Source organism: Ambystoma mexicanum, chromosome 11 (genome assembly GCF_040938575.1).
Source record: "Ambystoma mexicanum isolate Mex_15411 chromosome 11, UKY_AmexF1_1, whole genome shotgun sequence".
Classification (NCBI taxonomy): Eukaryota; Metazoa; Chordata; class Amphibia; order Caudata; family Ambystomatidae; genus Ambystoma; species Ambystoma mexicanum.
Window position 1 is genome coordinate 964,628,341 of NC_090934.1, and position 22,695 is coordinate 964,651,035.

The following is a 22,695-nucleotide window of genomic DNA, read 5'->3' on the forward strand; positions in this document are numbered from 1 at the left end:
AAATAATAATACTTGCCATACTTCTGCAGCGCATTAAAGTAGTTTACCAGAATTCAACGTGACAAATGAAGGAACGGGGATAAGTGAATTTAAAACTGAGTCACTACTTCGGCTTATTGCTTGTACTTCCAAAATCTGAATAGCTGCATCAAAGCCTCATTGGAAAATGTTAACAGTCCTGGTGTGATATTAACAACCAGTGCCTGCACGGCATGAGTTAGACGAGGGTGGGAACGTGGTCGCAGCACTGGTCAGTATGAGTCCATCGGAAAAAGCCATCCACCTCACGTCACACTCTTAGCATTTGTTTCTGGTGATAATAGGTGGTTCTAATGTAACACCTAGGAGCCAAAATCTAAGAAGTTGTGATTTCTTATGAAGAAGGTAAAACTGTATTTGAAAAAAACAATGCCTTTCCAAAACGTTATACATAATCATGCTGAGTGTTAAAAAACAAGCAACATTGTAAATAACTATACCATAGATTTAGGGGTGGAATACTGAATCTCCTTTTACACTACAGGTTGCCCCATCAGCACTAAGTCTCCTTATGTATTCACAGGCCTGATTTCTCTACAGGAGTTGTAGTTTCTCTTCTTAGATTTGGACCTGAATTCGTGATTTGAAGTTTCTAAGTGACCTTTTCCAGGCATCAAATGTATGTAAAATGATTTACTGAGACATCACAAACACACTAGCCTGAATGAAAACGGTTTCAAATTGAAAAGGGAAAAATAAGCACTTACTTTCCTTTGCGATCAACATAGGATTCGGATACATTAACCAATATCCTGGTTGTTTCTCGATTTAACATTCCAGAATTGTATTGTCTCCAGAAACTAATCTTTAAAAAATGAATCATAAAATCTTAAATAAACATTTTGCATGTTTAGCTATGAAAAATTAACAATGAAAATGTTTGTGAGAACTACATTTTGCTTCTAGATTTTAAGAAAATAAATTAATTACAGCTGTTGTCTCTTTTCAGAGCCCAAGTTGGCCTTTCTGTAGTCAAGCGCTGTTAAAAAGATGCTCGCTGCGCGCATGCGCACTCACACTTTTTCCAGTATTCACAAGGATCTGCACTGGAGGAAATGGTCAGATGCCCTTTGTCTTTTCAAGATACCTAAAGAAAATCCCAGAGGGCTTAATTTGTGCATGAGTTTTATGTCAGGCACTACAGTCATATCTAAATGTTATAAAATGCCCATCTCTCTGAATATGGTAAAAAGTGCTTAGTGTAAATTTGAGGTGCACCCATCATCTTCTAAATGACTTCAGCGCAAATGTTTGTAAATCTGGCCACTTGTGTCTCACTTTAATTTATATTCCATGGATCACTCTTACACCAGGCCAATAGAAATATTGCATTGTATGCTCATGAAGTCTTTGTTACTTACCTGTAACTGTATTTCTCCAACATTGGTATCTTTAATAGATTCACATGCATGAATATTCCCTGTCATCACGCTGGGAATCCTCAGTAATTTAAACAAGTGATATATCTACAAAAACATTATTTCATAGAAAATGCATTGCCTATGGTTTATAATGCCAGAGACATTCACTTCTGTAGTCCCTCCACCACATTTTGGAACCTAACCAATGAGATGGCAAGGATTAAGCCCCAACCCAGGCAACCATCTTCAGATTTTGAACCATTAAGAGACCAACCAGTTACTGCCTGGCCTTAAAGCATACTCCCAGGAGTGTTGGGAGGGTGTATGCGGTTCTATGAAAGATACCAATGCTGGAGAAGGGAGAGGGACAGTAGAACATAGGGTGCTTACGACAACAGGTGGCAGAGGACTGCCTGTCCAACCATCTGACATCCTCTGCTAAGCAGTAATGCTTGGCAAACATATGGGGTGTGCTTCAGGTGGGCGCTCTACAATTTTCTTTTATCTCCACTCCCACTTAAAATGCTACCGTCGCTGCCCTCCCTCTGGTGGAGTGTGCAGTAGGTGGGCCAGGGAGGGGACTGCCTCTGGATTAGTGGCAGTGCCTGCTGCACTTTGCTACCCAACGTGAAAGACCTTGCTTTGATATGCACTGCATTAGGGAGAATTCTCATTTCATGGCTAATTTCCCTTACCTATAGAGTCCCCCAGCAGCTTTGCTGCATTGAAGGGCTTGTTTCTTTTTACCTGCTAAGAGTGAGACTCTTTTTCCCACTCAATAGGCATTTTTGCTACGTGTGTTCTAGGCTATTTTTGTGTTTAATGCCTATGGGATCTTTTCTCTCACCCATAGGAACCATCTTTATGCATATGTGTCACACAGCACCCTCCGTGCAGTGGCACAGGGGTGTCGTAGCGACCCCCAAACATAGACTCCATACCCTGGTACTCACTACTGTCTCCCAGGGCATGTAAAGTCCCCATTGACTTTACCAGTTGATTAATATGAACTTAACCAGTACACCCCATCTTAATATGGAAGTACTGGAAAGGGTTAATAGTTTTTCCCCTATGTTCATTTTCGAGAGGGTACCTGAAAGTCCCCCTCTACAAAGTTTCTGGCTGGTGGCAGTGGCTACTACCTTTTATATTCGACTGCAATTTCTCTATGGGATTTTCCCATTGTTCGAGGCTACCACTTTTACTGAGAGCCTCTAACATACCGCCGGTTTATTTTATTATTAACTTTACTCCTATAGGCTTTATTTGCCAGAACTTTGATAAAACCTCTTTCTCGAGTCTTACTCCATTTTCCTAACCCAGGTCGGGGATCCTTTGTTCGTCCTTTTGGCAGGCTTCTGCTAAGAAGCCCTCCTTTCGGCGGCACTGAGTCTGGGGTGGGTCTGTTGTTTGGGAGGGTGAGTAGAACCCCCGGACAGAGTTGCCACAGCAACTCAGGTCGCACTCTAACCTGATAGGCTGGAGGGTCTCCCGCCAAGAAGACCACTCCACTGTGTGAGTGACAGCTATGCTGTATGAATGGGTCTCTTTCTGCATAAAAGCAGGGTCCTGAGGACTGGAAGAGCAAGACGTTGCCACTGGAACTAAGGAACCGAAGGGAAGAGAAGCCAGCGACATCTTCAGCATCTACACCACTGGTGAAGCCCTGCCGGATCGTCTCACCACTTTTCTTCCACACGACAAGAGGAGATCTTCAGCGGAGGAGCCTCCTTCCCTTGAGCTGGTGAGGTCAACCAGTTCACCCATTGCATCCTCGGACCTGCCTTGGTCGACTCGACAGTGCCCCGCACTTGAAGACCGGATAGCCAGGCAGCTATCGACTCGGACCGCGATTAAAAGGAGCGTACCTTTTAAACTTCATTTGGCAGCACCGCAGCTGGTTTCATCCCTGGGTAGAAATACAAACAATAGGTGTGCCCCAGTGTGCAAGCGTGGGCAGGGGCAGTATAAACATTCAAAACAAAGAAAATAAGAAAGGAACCCACGCCGATGACAGTCCTAAATTCTGTCAATAATTTCGGTTAAATCTCCATATTATTATAAGGTGTGTGCTTTCAAAGAAAGGCACAGGAACAACAAAACCAAAGGAAAATCCTAGGAGTACATGAAAATAAATTTATTATACAAAAAACATATTTTTTAAGAATTTCTGAATACTTTTTACACAGGTTTAAAAGACATAGCAAAAAAAATGAAACAGAAACATAAAGCATAACATTCATCATGTGTACATTATAATTTCATCAGAGAAATGAAATAGGATATTATGCAGAAAAACAATTAATGAAAGAACAGAAGCCCAACAGGAAAGAAATCGTACCTGTGGGCTGAATATCACCAGGGTGTGTAAATAATGACCCTGGTTTAGACAGAGTGAAATTATTCACAATCAACTTATGTCATATGGTTATTTTGCCAAATAATTAACTGCCAATGTGTATGAAATATCAAAGATTTGTTCCCAAAGTGCTTCCAGTAGGGAGGGGAACAAAGCGCAAGGAGAAACACGTTTCGGCGGGCCTATACAGGCTAGTGTGGTCGAAGCCTTCCTCAGGGCAGAATAGATGTAATATGGTGATTAATCCCTAAAGGGGGCAGAAAAAAATTGAACATGATTGGTACAACTAGTACTCTATAGGGAAAATTACAAAGGAGTGTCGAGGTTTTTTGATACTGTTGACAAACAAACGCGGAACACTCACCCTATGAATATATGGAGGGCAGGGGAATGCCGCGTGGTTGCTATCCCGGTGTGCCAGGAATCTTATACTGCTCGTGAAAATGGCCAGCTCAGCAGGGCCAGGGCTGAGACTTCTGCTTGCTGTGCTGGAAATCCAACAACTATAGAGGCAAGCACATGAAGAAAAGTAGATCTCAGAAAAGAGAGAAGAGGTCATTATGTTTAGTATTGTGCAAAAATGCATGCAGGCATCAAAGGATGGTGTGATGGATTATACTACTGTACATGCACCATGTGGCAGAGACTGCCTGAAGAGAGGATACGGGCACGGAGGTGACCATATGCTACTTAAGAAGAAGAAGGAAATAGATGTGTCAGAGAGACTAGAGAACGGCAGACACACTAATAGGTTCCATGTGCAGGGTGGCAGAAGAGGGAAAGGGGCGCGACCCGTGAAAAAATGGTGGCCGGTGTGAGACACACTAACAAAGTATACAGGGGTACGGACAAGATCATGAGAAGATTACCTTGGAGCATGGTATCAATCAGTGCTGGGTGGAGAGAAGCTGTGAACGCCGCAGGTCAGTCCAGGAGAAACTGATGCGGCGCGGTCGACATGCTACAGTACAGAGATTACTGTGAAAAAGAAGAGAACAAAAAACACCTGGGTCGAGCAATTACAAACGGGACATTAGATGCACGTTTGTATGGGTGGCAAAGCCACTGGAACAGACAATATAGTTGCAGCGCCTATAAAATGGAGGGTTGGATCGCCTGTAAGAGTAGAATTGAAGGCGGCTTCATGTTTGCATAACAAGAAGAACTGGTTTGTGGGGAACGCGATGTCTTCCACGGAGCACACAGTAAATGTCCCTCTACAAAAAAACTTGCTTGGTATGCTTACCGTTCGTGCTTAGAGCAGGAGTGTAGAAGACTAAGGCACACGGCGAAAGGCGGAAATGCCGTCTCATGCAGGAAAGTCACAACGAGGGAGCCTGCACCTGGCGAGCAGCTGCAGCCGAGTAACACTGACTAGCATACTCGCGTGGTGGTTGTCATGACAACCTGCCTGCAAGTAGCTTGGAAGGGGATGTGACTGGCGCCAAACCGTGCCTACGTCTCCTGGTAGGAGCATATCTAGTTGCATCGCGGCCAATGGCGCGGGGGGTGGGGCACGTATTGTGTCACAGTGCCTCAAGACCAATGGTGCAAGGGGCGGGGCAGCTGCCTCGTCGAGAGTGAGCACGGAGAAATCGTGGATACGTAGTTTAGTAAGGTAAAAGGGCTACGTAGGCATTTGTATGAAAACGGCAAGCAGAACCCATATGTGAAATGGTGTGTAAACAATGGGAGGAAAGATGGAGCCTGGTAGAATGTTAGGCTCAAGTTGCACACGGACCCCGCACAGGAGGGGAACAGCCGTAGTCACATCCAGGGTTGTTGGAGCACCCTGAGAAGGGGGATCCCTGTCCCTGGTGGCAAGGGCTGTTACCGACGACAGGATCGTCTACCAGGGTTGTACGTGAGGTCAATCACGGAGGCGGGGGCTGCACAGTTGGAGAAACCAGACATGGGTAGAAAACAAATCCCCAGAGTCAGTGGAAAAACCGGGGTAACCGGCAGATCAAAGGGCAGGAAAAGGATGTCCCAAAAGTAAGGAGGGCCATGAAAGGCCAACTTACATGGGGGAGGGTATATGCATAAATGTCGGCCAGCTGGTAGGCCGGTCAAGAGGATCATATTGGAGGTATGAATTCCTCATTGAGTCCATTGTGAAAAGAGTCCAAGCAATGGATCCAGCAGGCTTCTTTAGATAGAAGACTTGCAAGGGCATTGGTTGAGTTGACAACTATGTCAATAATCCACCACGCAATGTCATCAACAGAGTGATGTGATTCTTTAAAGTGGCATACTAATGGGGCACTCATGATCTTGCATCGGATTCTGGAACGATGTTCACAAATCCTGATATGGGCTTGGTGCATTGTCTGGCCCACATATCTGAGGCCGCAGGGACACTCAATCACATACACCACTTGTTTGCTTTTGCAATTTGTGAGGTTATGGAGGGTCCAGGGTCTGCCGTTGACCAAAAAGTCTTTGGTTTTCCTAGTGAATTTATAGGCTGTACAATTGCCACATGGAAAGTGTCCCGCAGCACTCCTTAAATTCCATAGACCCACCGTCGGTGCTGGTTTTATGAACCTCGAATGAATGAGGTGATCCCGTAGGTTCTTGGCATGTTTAAACGTAAATCTAGGGATTGGCTCATCCTGTAGACAAAGTTGAGTCAGTGGCCAGTATTTGGAAATTAGTTTGCGTATTTTCTGTGAGTGGGTTCCATGTGTAATCACACAGGTCGTCCTAGTGTTGAGGTCCGGGGTTTGAGTATCAGGTGTCAGTAGCGCCTCCCTATTATAGAATCTGGCACGCTTTTTAGATTTAGAGATTATATGCCGTGGGTATCCTCGCTGTGTCAGTCTGTTGTCGAGGTCCTGCGCATGGTGGTAAAAATCTTCAATCTCAGAACAATTGTGTCTAATTCTAAGAAACTGGCCAAATGGAAGATTCTCTCTGAGGTGTCTCGGATGGTCACTAGAAAAGTGAAGTAGGGTGTTTCTGTCACTTGGTTTTCGGAAAACATTACATTTTATAAGCCCTTCCTTGTGTTGTATTTCTAGATCCAAGAAATTCACCATGTTGTTGCTGGATTCCATAGTGAATTGGATATCAGTGTTTACGTTGTTGAGCCACACTAAGAAATTATCAAGGGTGTCTTTTGAGCCCTCCCAGATGAAGAGAATGTCATCTATATATCTCTTCCAGTGATGGATCTGTCTTTTGAATGGGTTGTTGTCAGCAAGAACGTTGTTCTCCTCAAATTCTGACATAAAGATAACAGCTAGGCTTGGTGCAAAGGTTGCGCCCATTGCTGTCCCTTTTATCTGAAGACAGAATTGGCCATCAAAGTTGAAGTAGTTCTTACTCAGGGCCAATGTTAGTAGCTCAGTGATTAATGGGACCGGGACTCTATTCTGAAGATCGTATTTAATGAGTTGTCTCCTCATGCATTCAATAGCCTCTCCCAGTGGTATGCTCGTATATAGAGATTTAATGTCCATAGTTACTAGCAAGTGCGATGTTGGATCAAAGGGTAGGTCTTCAAAGGTTTGAATGGCATGGGTCGTGGTACCTATGTATGTGGGGGTCAAAATGCTGATGGGTTTTAGAAAGAAGTCAATAAATTTGCACACTGGTTCGAGGATCGAACCACACCCAGATACGATCGGCCTGCCTGGTGGATGGGCACTATTTTTGTGAATCTTGGGGAGGGCATAGATGGTAGGTACCCTCCCTTAGTTATTGGTCAGGAATTCAAACTCTTTTTTGCTGATCCAGTCTCTTTCCCATGCGTATTTAGAGATTTCAGTAATCTCTTTAAAAATACTTTTCGTTGGATCTTGTCTAATTTTAATGCAGCTAAGGTTGTCAGCTAAAAGATCATTAACCATAAGTAGATATTGGGAGGATGTAATCAGGACGATGCCACCGCCTTTATCTGCTGGTTTTATGACCAGTGATCTATTCTTAGATAGTTCAACAATTGCCAAGTTTTCTTCTTTAGATAAATTATGGTGGTAATTACCTTTTTCTCTTTTGAGGGAATTTAGGTCCTTTAAAACACATTTCTCAAAGGTGATAATTTCAGGTGGTACCTGATGGTCCTAAGGGTAGAAAGTGGAGGGTACATGTAACCTGGAATTGGAGTCCATGTCTTCCTGATCCACAAAAAAGGCTTTTAGTCGTACCGTGCGAAAGAATTTCCGCACCTCCATTTCAGTGTTAAACCAATCGGTTTGATGTGTAGGGACATAAGAGAGTCCTTTTGAAATGGCTGATATTTGTATTCTCGAGAGGGCAAAGTTGGCAAGATTAAAGATCGGTATAGGTTGTTCTTCTACCTGGTGCGTCTCCTGCGACCTGGAGGATTGCGCATCATTGGTGGGAATTGATTGTACCACGGGTCTCTTTCTGCATAAAAGCAGGGTCCTGAGGACTGGAAGAGCAAGACGTTGCCACTGGAACTAAGGAACCGAAGGGAAGAGAACCAGAGACATCTTCAGCATCTACACCACCGGTGAAGCCCTGCCGAATCGTCTCACCACTTTTCTTCCACACGATGAGAGGAGATCTTCAGCGGAGGAGCCTCCTTCCCTTGAGCTGGTGGGGTCAACCAGTTCATACATCGCATCCTCGGACCTGCCTTGGTCAACTCGACAGTGCCCCGCACTTGAAGACCGGATAGCCAGGCAGCTATCGATCCGGACCGCGATTAAAAGGAGAGTACCTTTTAAACTTCGTTTGGCAGCACCGCTGCTGGTTTCATCCTTGGGTAGTGCAGTGACTCGAACCTTCCTCCATGACGAGAGCCGCCAGGCCGCCCTTTCTCCGTGGTAGCCCTAAAGGTAGCCCTAAAGGTGTTTTAAATCCTTTAACTACTTGTGGGGTCGGCTGCCCTCTCTCTTAACATTGTCTTTCGCCTTGCATCTACTTCTTCAAACGTTTTCTACTAAAGACTTGACTGCAGCTACAAGAACATTTTTGCTCCTAATCTCTTGGTCCTGTACCACTGACTCTGGCCCAGGTCTATTGACTCTGGCTGATTTGTTAGATCGGCTCTCACTAGATTAGTTTTCAATGAGAAATGTGTTGATGCGCCTAAATCTTCTAAACCCCTCTTCCTTCCTACTGTTTTAACTTGTGGAGTGCCATTTTGCTCAGTTTTCATTCACTTGTCTTTTGGTTAAAGTGTTACTGTGCATTACTTGTTCACAAAACTTCAGGAAAGTGTGTCTAGGGGGTGCATGAGGATATTTCGGTTTAACTTGTACTTTCCCTCCCTTTCGTTGAATTGTTAGAGTGCCATTTGTAGTTGGTTTTCACTGTGCAGTTTTGCTCAGCTTTCACTCTACCGCAAACTTGTCTACAATTGAATAGGGAGTTGTATATGCTTTTGTTTTGACTATACTTAACTTACTTTATTAACTGTGATCTATGTGTTGACTTAGAAGTGTATAAATATATATTCGTTTTTTAATACAAAACTTTGGTCAGTGTTTCCTTGCTCCATAGTACTGTACTCCCTAATGTGTCAACCCTGAATACTGCTCATCTCCCTCTTGAGATAAGTCTGACTGCTCAGCCACATCCACCAACTAAATCTTTGTGGTACACACTGATACCAAAGGGGATTTATTGCTCTCACCTGTAGTCCTAATCTGGTGTAGTGCTCCCTAAGGTAACTGCACTGGATTCTGCCTAACACTGGTGTACAGCAGTGAGGATTAAAGTATTGGATTGACATTTTAGTGTGTTACTAGTGCCTTGGTGCAACTAACCACAAGGTTAACAATCACAAAAAGATATTTTAACAAAAGTCAAAATTATGGAAAGTTATAGCCAGGAGACCCCCCTTACTAATACTGCTGATTATTTAAGGGGTCTGTGTAGACAGAAAGGTCTTCCTGTCAAAGGCAAGAAACAAGAAATGATTGATAGACTGTTAGAGAAACAAAGTCTGGATAGTGGTGCTGTAGTGCCCACTACTCCAACAAATGTGGCAAGCAGTAATGAGGATAATATTGAAGATGTTATTGTTGAGACAGATGAGGAAGAGGAGGATAACTATGTCACCCCCTCTGGTCCTCTGCCTGCTCAAGGGCCTCAGCCTGTAGCTACTGGACCCTTACCAGGTCCCACATTAAGTCCTGAATTTATCTCCCTAGAAAAAATGAGACTTGAACTTGAATTCAAAAGAATTAGTGCCCAAACTGAAAAGAGACACCAAGAATTAAGACTCAAAGAAATGGAGCTCAACCATGAGCTTGAGATGAAGAAATTGTCTTTGGAAAATGCTTCTCTCCCCGAAATCCTCTAGATCTTCCAGTCCAAAAAGACCCCGGATGCCTAAAGAGATTGTGGGTATGTATGAACCTAAATTGGACGTATTAGATTGGCTTGCTATTTTTGAATATACATTCAGTACAAAACAGAAGGTGGGTGAGGCGCGCACTCCCGGTCCTGGTCAATTAAACCTGTTGCAAAAAATAGGTAGCTGGGTCACATCCCAAAATGGACAAATATTCACAGGGTTAGATCCCTTCTGCTGAAAATCAGGTACTCAGTATTAACAGGGTTAGATCCCTTGCTGCAAATCCGGTAGTCAGTATTAACAGGGTTAGATCCCTTGCTGCAAATCAGGTAGTCAGTAATAACAGGGTTAGATCCCTCAGCTGCAGTTCTGTGGTCTGTGGTTGTTCTCCTCCTAGCGCTTTCTTATCTCAAATAATCATCAGGGAGGCTGTTAAGCAGGTGTGTCTAATTAGACTCAAAGGATTCTGGTAGCTATAGTGAAAAAAGTTTTTTTCTGTTCAGGTTGCCAGCAACCGACACCCCTCCAAAGCACAAGTCCTTCCCAAATTTGGGGGAGGGGAGAGAACTAGCTAGTGAGGGTCACAGGAAAGAGGAAATTGTTTATGAAAATTTATTCATGGAAATTGACACATATGTGTAAAAGCTGGTTTACAAAGAAACAAGGAAAAAGTAATTTAAAACTGTCGCATAGAAGCCATGGTTGGCTTATAATGGTGAAACAGGTAAAAAGCTTCTGTTAACATCACAGTTAGATTTGGTGAAGGTTAGTAGCATACGTGTATTGTGTTTGTTCCGAATACCACTATGGAATTTAGTAGTATGATATTACAGTCATGTGACCCTCACTAGCTAGTCTTCAACTACTAGCTCGCTGTTGTTCTGGACCCACCTACCTTACCACGGTTGGCCTGGGGTAGCTATTGACTCTTACTCTCTTTCCGTAGTGTCAAGTACTCCCAGACCTCCTAGTAAGAGATTACAGGAGCTTACCAGACCTGCAAGGGAGAGGACTTTGAGGGGCTCTCCTGAGGAGATGATAGAAAAAGAAATCACTCCTACTCCACTGGAGTTACTTACTGCTATCTCTAAGCAACCAGAAGCAAAGGGGAAACCCAAGACTTCCAAAAAGAAACCAGCAGAAAGCACTCCAGTGCTGCCAACCAGGAAATCTCCTAGGTTAGCAAAAATCACACCTGTGATTCCTCCTCCAGCTGAGGCTGAGGTACAACCCTGTGTGGTTGAACTAGAGCCTAAGGACTCAGATCTAGTAGGAGGCCAGGAACTCATTGGAGATCTTGACCCTGTGGACCATCCTGAGCTGCAGTCGTTACTGGCAGAAGGTGGACCCCAAAGGGCAGACTTCAGTAAGGGACAAAGAGAATGTCCAACTCTGGAAGGTCTTCGCCACCAGGCAGCTTCTCAGCTTGAAGGGCAAGAGCCTGGGAAGTATAGGTTACACTGGGAACATGGCCTCTTCTATAGTGAACCAACAGAGTCAACTCCTGGGGACTACAAAAGACTGTAGTGCCCCAAGCCAACAGACACCAATTCTTGCAACTAGCCCATGAGATACCTTTGGCTGGTCACTTGAGCTTTAAGAAGACCCAAAATTCTGGTAAAAGTGGATCCAAGAACGTGGCACCTCTAGTGCCTCTCTGTCGCGCTCCGTATGTTCCACGATCTGTCTGGGGGATCACTTGGGCTAGATGCCGCTAAAGTAATTCAGACTTCCTTCCTGAGAGCACAGCGTGCAGGGAAAAGAACACCTGTCAGGCCAAGGGCTCAGGCAAAAAGGCGGAACGCACAGCGGAGCTAGAGGGAAGAAAACAAACAAAGTAAATATTACATACCGTTTGTTGACAATTCCAGTCCCTCTACCCCCTCCGAGACCCACAAGCTTACCTGTGTATTCCTTTTTTCCAGCGGAATACCTACTTGTGATAAGACACAAGACTGGGAGTGAGTGAAGGTCAGAGGAAGTGTTCTTTCTTGAAAGAAGGGGGATCAAAGACTTTCCCCCAATAATGGATAAGTAACGTCAACAGCAAAGCGTCCACAATCCAATGAGTGAAAGCAAAATCCAATGTTCCGAAATCAAATGAGCGGGAAAAAACAGCAGAGCGTCCCACAATCCAAGGAGTGAAGCCAGGAGCCAAGTGTCCCAAGGTCCAAAGAGACAGAGCGATGCAGCGAAGCGTCCCAAAAATACCAACAAATGATGAGCACAGCAAAGCGTCCAACAAAAAAAACCAACAAACAAAAAAGGTCAAGCAAAAATTCACTGGTGTAAATAAACAGCACCGTTCTTGCTAGCGCGGTAAACAACACTTCAGGGAGAAATTAGAAGTGGTGTAAAATTTCTCGAACGCCTGGATGTAGGGTGTTTCTTTCTTCGCTCGGGGAGCGGATGGCCAAGAGCGATTGAGGAATACGGGGTTGGAGGGAGCCGGGAGCCAGACATGAGGAGCAGAACCCAACGCAAGTCCGGTGTGTATTCCGTGGTCGAGCAGGGGAGGAGATCAAACGGAGGTCTAAGACAGAATCAGGAAAACGGATAACAAGGTCCAAGGCAAAGGTAGGATTCGGCAACCAGGTAAGCAAGGAATAGGGAAAAGAACAACTTATCCCAGGAGCGTAGCTCGCGTAACGCAACGGTTTAGGAGCACCGGCTTACTGGGGGCGTGGCCAGATATAGGAAGTGAATACAAAGGAGGCGTGAAACGCACGCAAAAGAAAGTGAAAACGTTCCAAAGGATCCTTGCAGGCACGGTCCTCTTGGGAGATGTAGTTGTTTACCGGCGGTGGCGTCGGCGTTGCTGTAAACGCCAGGCCAAATGCCACGGGCTTCTCCCCTGGACATAAGAATGCCCTAGGAAACCGGGGGGCGTGACAGTACCCCTCCTCAAAGATGGGCGTCCCCCGGGTCTCGAACCACGAGACCGGAGAAACGCCTGCAAAAGATGCGGAGCGTGGAGATTCGAGGCGGGCTCCCAGGTACGATCTTCTGGGCCATAGCCTTTCCAATCCACTAGATAATGCCGGGTACCCCGGACCACTCGGTTATCCAATATAGCCTGTACCTCATATTCCTCTTCCCCCTGAATCGTAATGGGAGCGGGACGACTGCACAAGCGCGTACCGGCAACATAAGGCCGCAATAGGGAGACATGGAACACGGGGTGGATCTTCCAAGGTGAAGGTATGTCCAAGCGATAGGCTACTGCGTTAATGCATCGCGTGATGGTATAGGGACCTACGTAGCGAGGGTTCAGCTTACGTTTGCCCGGTATGCGAAGTTGCACAGTGGATAGCCAGACCTTATCCCCCAGGTGATACTGCGGGGCTGACCTGCGATGCCTATCAGCATTTCGTTTTGTGCGATCCTGTGCTTGGTGTAGATGCTGAAGCACATTGGCACGGATAGACCGTAACGACTGGGCTGTTGCCGGAGCTGCGGGTACTCGTGCCACTGAAGGAAGGATGTACGGTAGAACTCGAGGATGTAAACCGTACATGTCATAGAAGGGTGAACAACCAGCCGATGCATGGCAGGCATTGTTGTAAGCGAATTCCGCAGCCCCCAATACGGACAGCCAGTCCGATTGATATTGCAGACATAAACATCGAAGATACTGCTCCATGGTGGCATTAAGACGTTCTGTCTGCCCGTCCGTCTGAGGATGGTATGCTGAGGACAGGCGAACGTCAATGCCAAGAAACCGGGTGAGAGCCAACCAAAAACGCAAGGTGAATTGGGATCCACGGTCTGAGATAAGGACCAGAGGAAGGCCGAATAGGCGGACCACCTCTTCGAAAAACAACTTGGCCAATGCAGGAGCAGAAGGGACACCTTTGCAGGGGATAAACCGGGCCATCTTGGTGAAGGTATCTACTACCACCAGGATAGTGGTTAACCCTTGGACCGGTGGTAGCTCCACCACGAAATCAAGTGACACAGTGTGCCATGGACGTGACGGGATGGGCATTTTCTGGAGAAGCCCCACCGGTTTTCCAGGTACCGTTTTACATTGTGTACATACGGCACATTTGGATACATACTCTGCCACATCCCGTTTCATATTGGGCCACCAACACCACCGGAGGAGTAGGTCAGTTGTCTTAGTTTGTCCTGGATGGGCCGCTAGGCGAGTATCATGGGACCAGCTTAGGGCCTGTAACCAAGTCCGGGCATCAGGGATATATAGGCGTTCCTGTACATAAGGTAATCCCGATATCAGCCGTGCTTTTAGCCCTTGAAGAACCTCCCCATGGTCTGCAGCCCAATGGCGGATCCGTTCTAGTAACGAACCGGTTGCAGCACAGACACACATAACAGTGTTGTTTGGCAAAACAGGAAGGACTGCCTCTTCGGAGGGTGTATCAACTCCGATGCGAGAGAGTGTATCGGCCTTGCCATGCAAGGGGCCCGGTCGATAAGAAACCGTGAAATTGAATTGTGCAAAAAACAAATGCCACCTGATTTGTCTAGAGTTGGTACATTTCACCGTAGATAGAGCTTGTAGGTTACGGTGGTCCGTATAAACCGTGACAGGGTGTCGTCCCCCCAGTAGATGGTGTCTCCACTCCTTAAAAGCAGCTCGAATAGCCAGTAGCTCTCGTTCCATTATGGTATAATGTCTTTCCGGGGGAGTCAATTTCCTGGAAAAAAAAGCTACAGGGTGTAGCTGCCGAGTCGTGGGGCATTTTTGAGACAAGATAGCCCCAAGGGCAAGGGCAGAGGCACCAGCTTCGATGATAAAAGGCAGTAGGGGGTCTGGATGTAGCAAGACCGGAGCCGTAGTAAACGCCTCTTTCAAGGTCTGAAAGGCGGCCTGAGCCTGAGTGTCCCAACAAAAGGGAACTGAAGGACTGGTAAGGCGTGTCAATGGGGCTACGATGGCTGAAAAGGATGCAATGAAACGTCTATAAAAATTAGCAAATCCTAGGAAAGATTGCAAACTCTTAAGCGAAGTGGGAGCAGGCCACTCAAGGACTGCTCGTATCTTTGCATCGTGCATATGAACACCCTGAGAGGATATCACGAACCCTAGAAACTCCACAGAGGAAACGTGAAAGGCACATTTTTCAGCTTTTGCATATAACCCATGTTCCCGAAGACGGAGCAACACCGTCCGAACATGTTCCTCATGTTGTGATAACGTTTCAGAGAATATTAATATATCATCCAGATATATTACAACAAAAACATCCAACAGATCTCGGTAGATGTCATTAACAAAGTGTTGGAACGTTGCGGGGGCGTTACATAGGCCAAACGGCATTACTAGATATTCAAAAAGGCCGTATTTGCACTTAATGGCAGTCTTCCATTCGTCGCCCGCACGCACTCTCAGCAGATTGTAGGCCCCTCTTAAATCTAGTTTTGTAAAGAGTTTGGCGGTGGAGAGGCGATCCAACAATTCCGAAATGAGGGGTAATGGATACTGATTTTTTATTGTCACAGCGTTAAGTGCACGATAATCTACACAAGGCCGGAGATCCCCCTCCTATTTAGGGACAAAAAAAATCGGGGAAGCAGCTGGAGAACGGGAAGGTCTTATATGGCCCAGTCTCAGAGACTTCTCAATGTACTCCTTTAGGTACTCTTCCTCGGGCCGTGCCAAGGAATATATCCGTCCATGGGGGAGAATGGCATTGGGTACCAAATCAATCGGGCAGTCGTATTCCTGATGCGGCGGCAGTTGTTCAGACAAACCCTTGTCAAACACCTCAATCAGGTCCTGATATGCCGAAGGTATGTCCATCGTTGCCCTAGTAGTAGCGTTACAAGTGAGTGTACTCGAAACCAGAGCCCTGCATGGAGAGGGGAGAGATGTCCCCTGAACTGGAAAGCAATCCTCCAAACACAAGGTAGAAGAAAAAAGCACTGTTTGTTCCACCCAATCAATGATAGGGTTATGTTTACGCAACCACGGGAGGCCCAAAATGACCCCAAATTGCGGTGCAGAAATGAGATCGAAAGACAGGTATTCTGTATGCCCTTCCGTTGTGCTCATTCGCAAGGGTTGTGTTTGTTTTACGACATGACCCGAAACCAAACAGGAGCCATCTACTGCATAGACAAGTTCTGGTGACTCCTTAGGATCTACCGGGATACCATAGGTTGCTGCCAGATGTTCATCCATATAATTACCTGTTGCCCCGGAATCTATCATGACTGGACTAGAAAAAACTTGAGAGTTGGGCAACACAAAAGACATATCTAAGTATATGTGCGCGGCAGCTGCATGGAGGAATGAGCCATTGGAAGGCTGACCCGTCACATCGGCTCGATTTAGGGACGGGCTGTGGCGTTTCCCGCCCGTTTAGCAGGGCGTTTAGGGCAGACACGAATGAAGTGTCCCGTCTGTCCACAATACAGACATAGATTGTTTTGCATTCTTCTCTCCCTCTCTGCCTTTGAGAGGGGACCTTTTACTGCCCCAATTTGCATGGGTTCTACATCCCCGGAGGCTGGAGAGGATCCCAATTCGGGTTTGCCAGGACGTAGATCAGGGTAACGGCGTTCTCCACGCCTTTGTTGCAGCCGAGCATCGACCTGCAACACCAAATCAAGCAATTCAGGAAATACTGAAGGGACAGAAGGGACGACAGATAACGCGTCCTTAAGTTCGTCTGATAATCCCCTATAAAAGACTGCCGCCTTTTTTGATTCAGGCCAAGAGGTTTCTGCGGCCAGCTGATTGAATCGGGCTAAATACGCCAAAAGGGGTTGTTTACCCTGGGATATTGCCAGAAACTCTAGGTCCGAAGCCTGAGCCTTATATCTGGTATCAAAGACCAGATTCATGGCGACTAGTAGGGCATCGAAATCGTACAAAACCGGGTCATCGGACTCCAGCAACGGATTCACCCAGGCCGCAGCCATACCCCCTAGATGAGAGAGCACAAAAGCTGCTTTTGTTTCAGAATTAGGGAATGCCAAAGGACGGCTTAGAAAATGTAAACGACATTGATTGACAAATGTCCTATACATTTTGGGATCTCCCGTGAAGCGTTCCGGTGGTGCCAATGGAAAAGAACCCGGCAACACCACAGGGGCTAGGGGTGTCGGAGGAACCGGTGGCGGTACAGGAGCGGGAACATCCCCAAACTCCTCATCCACCGGCAAGGGTTGCACAAAGCTTTGCATGACATCCATGCGTTGGTGCAAAGCGGCATGTGCTGCTGCCATGTCTGTGCGTAACGTGGTAAAGGCTTGCATCATAGCAGCCATAGGATCTGCATTAGGATCCATCTCGGACAGACAGGCACCAGTATTAAGCTACTAAATCTGTCGCGCTCCGTATGTTCCACGATCTGTCTGGGGGATCACTTGGGCTAGATGCCGCTAAAGTAATTCAGACTTCCTTCCTGAGAGCACAGCGTGCAGGGAAAAGAACACCTGTCAGGCCAAGGGCTCAGGCAAAAAGGCGGAACGCACAGCGGAGCTAGAGGGAAGAAAACAAACAAAGCAAATATTACATACCGTTTGTTGACAATTCCAGTCCCTCTACCCCTCCGAGACCCACAAGCTTACCTGTGTATTCCTTTTTTCCAGCAGAATACCTACTTGTGATAAGACACAAGACTGGGAGTGAGTGAAGGTCAGAGGAAGTGTTCTTTCTTGAAAGAAGGGGGATCAAAGACTTTCCCCCAATAATGGATAAGTAACGTCAACAGCAAAGCGTCCACAATCCAATGAGTGAAAGCAAAATCCAATGTTCCGAAATCAAATGAGCGGGAAAAAACAGCAGAGCGTCCCACAATCCAAGGAGTGAAGCCAGGAGCCAAGTGTCCCAAGGTCCAAAGAGACAGAGCGATGCAGCGAAGCATCCCAAAAACACCAACAAATGATGAGCACAGCAAAGCGTCCAACAAAAAAAAACAACAAACAAAAAAGGTCAAGCAAAAATTCACCGGGTGTAAATAAACAGCGCCGTTCTTGCTAGCGCGGTAAACAACACTTCAGGGAGAAATTAGAAGTGGTGTAAAATTTCTCGAACGCCTGGATGTAGGGTGTTTCTTTCTTTGCTCGGGGAGCGGATGGCCGGGAGCGATTGAGGAATACGGGGTTGGAGGGAGCCGGGAGCCAGACATGAGGAGCAGAACCCAAAGCAAGTCCGGTGTGTATTCCGTGGTCGAGCAGGGGAGGAGATCAAACGGAGGTCTAAGACAGAATCAGGAAAACGGATAACAAGGTCCAAGGCAAAGGTAGGATTCGGCAAGGAATAGGGAAAAGAACAACTTATCCCAGGAGCGTAGCTCGCCTAACGCAACGGTTTAGGAGCACCGGCTTACTGGGGGCGTGGCCAGATATAGGAAGTGAATACAAAGGAGGCGTGAAACGCACGCAAAAGAAAGTGAAACGTTCCAAAGGATCCTTGCAGGCACGGTCCTCTTGGGAGATGTAGTTGTTTACCGGCGGTGGCGTCGGCGTTGCTGTAAACGCCAAGCCAAACGCCACGGGCTTCTCCCCTGGACATAAGAATGCCCTAGGAAACCGGGGGCGTGACACTCTCCCTGTGGTGGGAGTACCATTTGAGAGGGTAGGAATCAACATTGTTGGTCCCCTTGATCCTCCAACTTCTTCAGGCAACAGGTTTATACTTGTTGTAGTAGACCATGCTACTAGGTTCCCTGAAGCAATTCCTATGAGGACTGTTACAGCTCCGTCTGTAGCTAAGGCCCTCCTTGGTATTTTTACCAGGGTTGGGTTTCCTAAGGAGGTAGTATCCGACAGGGGGTCAAATTGTATGTCCCACTACATGAAGGCCATGTGGAAAACCTGTGGAGTTACCTACAAGTTCTCAACCGCATACCACCCCCAGACAAATGGGTTGGTAGAAAGGTTTAATAGAACCATGAAGAGCATGATAGGAGCTTTAGAAGACCCCCTTAAGAAAAAGTGGGATCTTCTACTGCCATGCCTTCTCTTTGCATATTTTTTAAATTTGTTTATTTGTTTTGGTTTTTAATAAACCTTTACAAAAAGATACAAGAAAAATCAACGACAAATGTACAGGGATATACAGAATGAAAAGCACGAAGCAACATAAAACAAGGAAAAAAACAATAAACTCAAGTAGATTAAAAACACAATTGAATCGATTTCGGAATAAAAAAATGTACAAAGTAAAAATCAAATAGTGAAACAGATTCATTGTTTTGCGTAAAATACATATTCATAATGAACTTAATAGGTAAGGAATCAATAAAATGGCTAACTGGACAAGAAAATAACAAATAAGGTATTGGTACACTTCATACAAAAGATCACAGTAGCTTTTAGACCCTAACATGAAACCACTTTCCTTAGCTTAGAAACGGCCCTAGAAAAGTTTCAAACCAATATCGTAAAATAGGAGCACTCTTTCACCACACTAACATAAATCGCAAACATTTCTTAGAAAAGAAGTGACCCGAATGGTCAATATTGCTGAATTCTCATGTAACAGTCTGTGCCATATACATTCTCTGTTTACCTCATAGGTACAAGGAACAAATTGGGCAAAATAGCTTATCCTGTAAGGTAAAAGCCCGGGGCACACCAGCAAAATATGTTGTAGAGTTTCTACGACTCCTTCCTTTTTACAGAAACCATTTCCAATCCCCTAAAATGCAGTTTCTTATGCATTTAATTTGATTGGTTTGAATTACATTGAATCGAAAACGCATGTAATCGTTCCGCATTTGTTTACTAGGGTATTTCTTAAGGTAGCTTTCCATAGCCGGAAGCCATTTCCAAACGGAACTTGCATGTTTATATAGTTTCGTTTCAGAGATTTTTCTTTCAGTTCTTGCCAGTCAAAGCCCAGGAGGCTGGTTTTGACTTTCTTGGGTTTATTGCAAAGTGAAACTACAGACATACCAATCCTAACTAGACATTGCATCGTCTCTTCATGTAACAAATTGAAGAAAGGGTTGACAAGATCCCTAGCCACACATACATACAAAGAGTCCTCAGCCGCCTTGTGGCATTTGCGCCACAAGTACATACGTTTCCATGTAACAGTAGTGGCAAGAGAAGTTAGTCCAAATTCTTATTTAATTAGTTCTAATGGCAAACATTTAGGTAGGAAAAAGAGTAAGGGCCTCCAAATGTTACCTTCTATGTGAGTCAAGTATGCATGGAGATCATCAGAAAACAATTCCAGGCCATAGGTAAGATGGGGTATGGCTTTACTGATAAAAAACTCTTTTAGCAGAGTCGCAGAGAACTTCCCAAATTTTGTTTCAATCGCATGCATTTGCCTAGTCACAATCTCAGCTTTTAGTTTCAGCTGGTTTTTAATTAGAGTATTGGACCCTGTCCCAGAGAAGTGGAAGCCCACATACTTGAAAGCGGATTGGGCTTTGATGGTTTTATTACCACAAAGCCATGTGAAAGCGTTTTCCTTCTTATTAGGTCTACCAAAGCGTACAATGACCGTCTTGGAAGGATTGATTTTTAATCGTAGGTCAAGAATGAACCTCTCAAAGGCCTTGAGCAGTCGCTGAAGGCCGACCTTAGTATTGTCCATAAGAAGGAAGTCATCGGCATATGCCATCCAGGATAAACAAATACCATACAATTTGGGACTGATCAAACCCTTATTATTCAAAGCATCATTGGCACCACTCACATAAAGATTAAAAAAAGTGGGGGCTAACATGTAGCCTTGTCTAAGGCCATTAGGAATAACAAGTTCTTTAGAGAGGAGACCTTCTATATTTAATCGCACTCTTATCCTAGTATCTGAATAAAGAGCCATAATAATTTGGAGCAAGAGAATAGGGATATCAAGATCTTTAAGTAGTAGCCATAGAATTTTCCTGTCAACAAGATCAAAGGCAGAGCTAAGATCCATTGGTGCCACAAAAGTGGATGGGTTTCCCCCCTTTATAGATCTGGAAGTTAGAGATTTTAATATTAGGCCTCCGCAGTTGGTACCAACCTTTTTTTTAAGCCTATCTGTTTAAGGTCAAGAATATGCTTGTCAGTAACCCATTTTTCCAAATCACGTAAAACCAGAGAGACAAAGAGTTTGGATTCTGGATCTGCAATTTCGATCGGTCTGTAACTTGACAGATCCAACCGAGAACCCTTTTTAAATGCAGGAATTACAATAGAAATCCTCCATGATAAAGGAATGTATTTACATGAAAGAACATTTTCAAACAGCAAGAACAAAATGTGGGCCCAATTGACTGGATCAAGCTTAAGCAGTTTGTTGGAAAGGTTGTTGGGATCAGGAGCACCCGAGTTTTTGGATTTAACAATAAGGTTCACAATGTCCTCTTTAGAGTATTTTAGGTCCCAATTCGGGCTCCGTTCTACCTTGAAAGGAGCAGTACTATTGTTGAGAGTGAACAAATTAGCAAAATGGCCTAGCCATATTTCTTCATCAATAGTATTCATGTTGGACCACTTTTGAGGTCTCTCCACTTCATTAATTAAAGACCAGAAGTTGGAGCAGTTGGAACCTTTCAAAGCACATAGCATCTCTTCACCGTCCATTTGTGAGCGTTGACCTTTGTGGTGGATCAGCCAGTTTTTGTAGCTTTGTTTGATTTTCTTTTTCTTTAACGTGATATCTAGTTGGGAAAGACTTGATTTATAAAGATGTCTTAATTCTTTCCTATCGGCACATCTACGTTCATGGACTATACTATCAGTACTATGATTCTGACGTTTTTTTAATTCAAGTTTTTTAACTATTTGTTTCTCTATTTTGTTAGTAGTGAAATGAATGTATGCAGTAAATTTCATAGCAGAATAACAGTTTGCCCATTGACAGGGAATAATGGTATCATAGTCAGTCACCATAGTAGAGGTGAACTTGACATTCTTACCATGAGTCCATTTTATTCTATTTCCTTGTACACTGGAATTCAGATCATATTTGTACATATATACCTTTGTACTTTGTACATTAACATTTGTTTCGAACATCAAAAAGCAGTGGTCGCTACAGCTAGTTTCTTTGATCTCAAATTTTCTCATACAGGTAGACAAGTCAAAGGACAGAAAAATATAAACGATAGAGGAAGTGAGACCTCGGGCTTTCCATGTAAAATGGTCACTATGCAATAAATCAAGAGCCCACAGTTCCACAAAATGAGTCCACATTCTACCCCTCGTCTTGGGGTTGCCCCCTGTTTTACCCAAATCGCTAGAATTGGCTAAGATGATATCACCAATCAAAAGTTCACTATAGCAGTCAGCGTTGAGGTCTCCCGCAATCACAATCTGGCCACCTTTGTTGTTATCCAACCACAATTCGATGATAGATCCCAACTTAATTAACCCATTAGCAAGTTCCAGATCCGAGAGTTCGTTTGTGTTCCAATACACATTGACAATAAGAATGGCTATACAATCTTGATGAACCCCAAGCTGGAAGGAAACCACGAGAAAATGATGTAAACATTGCCATTCCCCTGTTTTTACCAAATCATTTGTTATTTTGGTGCCTATAATAAGGCCCCCTTTGGGGCGACCCTTATTGCCACCATATGCACAGTTAGAGATCGTCATATAGCCATCCCAACACAGATCGGTTCTACACCATGTTTCTTGTAGTAAAATAAAATCAAACTGTACCAGAAAACACATAAGATCTTCATTATGTAGGAGGTTAAAACTACCCCTCGAGTTCCAACGTACAAAATTTAGAA

The 22,695-nt window shown here is 44.9% G+C and overlaps 1 protein-coding gene across 1 annotated transcript in view; it reads right to left on the reverse strand.

The window, feature by feature from the left end:
- Positions 1–22,695, reverse strand: part of LOC138505089 (sperm-specific sodium:proton exchanger-like) — a 607,661-nt gene that overhangs the window by 205,062 nt on the left and 379,904 nt on the right. Inside the window, exon 3 of the mRNA XM_069625405.1 lies at positions 747–844. Within this exon, the coding sequence (XP_069481506.1) occupies positions 747–844 (98 nt within the window). The remainder of the gene's footprint in view (positions 1–746; positions 845–22,695) is intronic.